This window comes from Triticum aestivum, chromosome 3D (genome assembly GCF_018294505.1).
Source record: "Triticum aestivum cultivar Chinese Spring chromosome 3D, IWGSC CS RefSeq v2.1, whole genome shotgun sequence".
Lineage (NCBI taxonomy): Eukaryota > Viridiplantae > Streptophyta > Magnoliopsida > Poales > Poaceae > Triticum > Triticum aestivum.
Genome location: NC_057802.1, coordinates 435,143,285 through 435,145,261, shown reverse-complemented (window position 1 = coordinate 435,145,261; position 1,977 = coordinate 435,143,285). Strand labels below are relative to the sequence as shown.

At 62.1% G+C, this 1,977-nt stretch overlaps 1 protein-coding gene across 1 annotated transcript; it reads right to left on the bottom strand.

The window, feature by feature from the left end:
• Positions 1 to 641: 641 nt before the first annotated feature.
• On the bottom strand, positions 642 to 1,775 carry LOC100127081 (ethylene-responsive transcription factor 4). The gene has a single exon (XM_044502203.1). It carries the CDS (start codon positions 1,669 to 1,671, stop codon positions 931 to 933), a length of 741 nt encoding a protein of 246 aa, XP_044358138.1. The 5' UTR covers positions 1,672 to 1,775; the 3' UTR covers positions 642 to 930.
• Positions 1,776 to 1,977: the final 202 nt, after the last annotated feature.

The following is a 1,977-nucleotide window of genomic DNA, read 5'->3' as shown; positions in this document are numbered from 1 at the left end:
CCACCCGAACACGCGGCTCCGCTCCAACCATTACCTGCGGCGCGCGCCCCACACCAAAAGTCCAACCCCACGCACGCATCCGGTGCAGCATGGATCGGGCAGAGAGGATCCCCGGGCCGGGCCGGCAGCGGGGACCGGCGGCCGCGCACCACGCGTCGTACAGACGTCGCCCACACGCACACGTTATTCTCAAGGTCACGAGTAGAACAACGCAGTCGCGGTTCCATCGCGCCTACGGATCGTCGGTCCGTCCACCGCACCGCTCCCACGCCATCCCTCTCTCGTCCACGCTTGTCTCTCGTGCCCACTGCAGCTTGGCCCTTTCCGTCCCCGTAGATCTAACCCATCTTTCCTTTTCTCCCGAGCTGTCAGCGTGTGAAGGGTTTGAAAGCCGCAAATTTGACAGCTGAGCGAGCAATAATTACATGCAAATTTACGTTACTTCCAGCTCAATTACTCCTGATCAGCATCAGGTCAGTCGAGTCCAGAAGTGTCCATGCAGAGTGAGACGTTCAATTCACCAAACCATTAACTGTCGTGTCGCAGAGATGGCAGCAAAACTGATGACTGGAGACGGAGCGGCGCCGATTAGCGAATAAATGTTTCCCAACCATAAATCTTGCCTTTCTGAACGCAAAAGATGGAATAGATGGAGACTTCTGTTCTGAAAAATTCATCATGCTACACTCATCTTACACATATACTCAAGTCTCGGTTCACCTCAACGCCGGTTTGATCCGTTTAGACCAACAGATCTCAGATCGGTTCTGCTCTGTTCTCGGCGGAAACACTATTTACAAGGCTCCTCGGTCTGTCTCGGACAACTAAACAAAAATACAAGAGGACCAGAACAGAAGAAGGAAAAAAGAAAAAACGTTCCCTGCAGGAAAAATGAGAAACTACAGTCATCATCTAAAATTTGTCCTTTGTCTAGTCCTCGGAAGGCGGCGGCCGGTTCAGATCCAGATCAAACGCGACCGCCTTATGCGCTGTCACCGCGGGGGGCGACGGGGACAGATCAACGACCGACGAGGAGTCGGAGTCGCTCCGAGCAACGGCCGCCACGGTGACCGGCTGCGCCACCTTCAGCGCGCGGTACCCCGACGCCGCCGCCGCCGCCGCTGCGGCCTGTTCGTAGAAGAAGTACGGGTGCATGGGCTGGCGCGGCGCCACCGGGTAACCGTTGAATGGGAAGCGCATGCCGCCGCCGGCGACCGCCGTGACGGCCGCCGCGCGGTGGAAGAGGTCCAGGTCGAGGGCGGGCGGCAGCGGGATGGCCTGCATGGGCGCCTGGGCGCAGCCGCCGCTCCCTCCGCCGCTCGAGTCCAAGGTGCTGTCGCTGCTCGGGCTGCCGCCGCCGCCGGCGCCGGCGACAGGGGACGACGACGACGACGAAGGGAACGGGAAGTTGGTTTTCGCCTTGGCGCCGCGGAACTCACGCGCGGCGGTGTCGTAGGCGCGCGCGGCCTCCTCCGCCGTGTCGTACGTGCCGAGCCACACCCTGCTCTTCTTGGCCGGGTCACGGATCTCCGCGGCGTAACGTCCCCACGGGCGCTTGCGGACGCCCCTGTAGTGCGCGCCCCCGGCGACGACCCCGACCCCGCCGCCGAGGCCGAGGCCGAGCCCGGTGGGCGGGGAGACAGGCGCCTTCTCCGCCGCTCTAGGCGCCATGGGTGCAGCAGGTGTATAAGTGGCGTGCGCGTATCTTTTTGGTTATGCGGGCGTTTTGGTGATGCGGGGTGGGGGGGTGGGGTGGGTGTGTAGCGCCCAGGATAAGGCGAGGAGGGGGGGCGGGCATTTATAGATGGGCGCGGGGTTAAAAAAGGGAAGTGAGTAGGGGAAAAGGGGAGCGAGCGGTGGAGGGAGCGGCGAGAGGGAATAAAACGCGGCGCAGTCAGCGAGCGGTTTGACTGTCCTCGCGTCGCCTCGCCGCCGCCCCCCCCCCCCCCCCCCCCACACACACACACACTCGTCTTT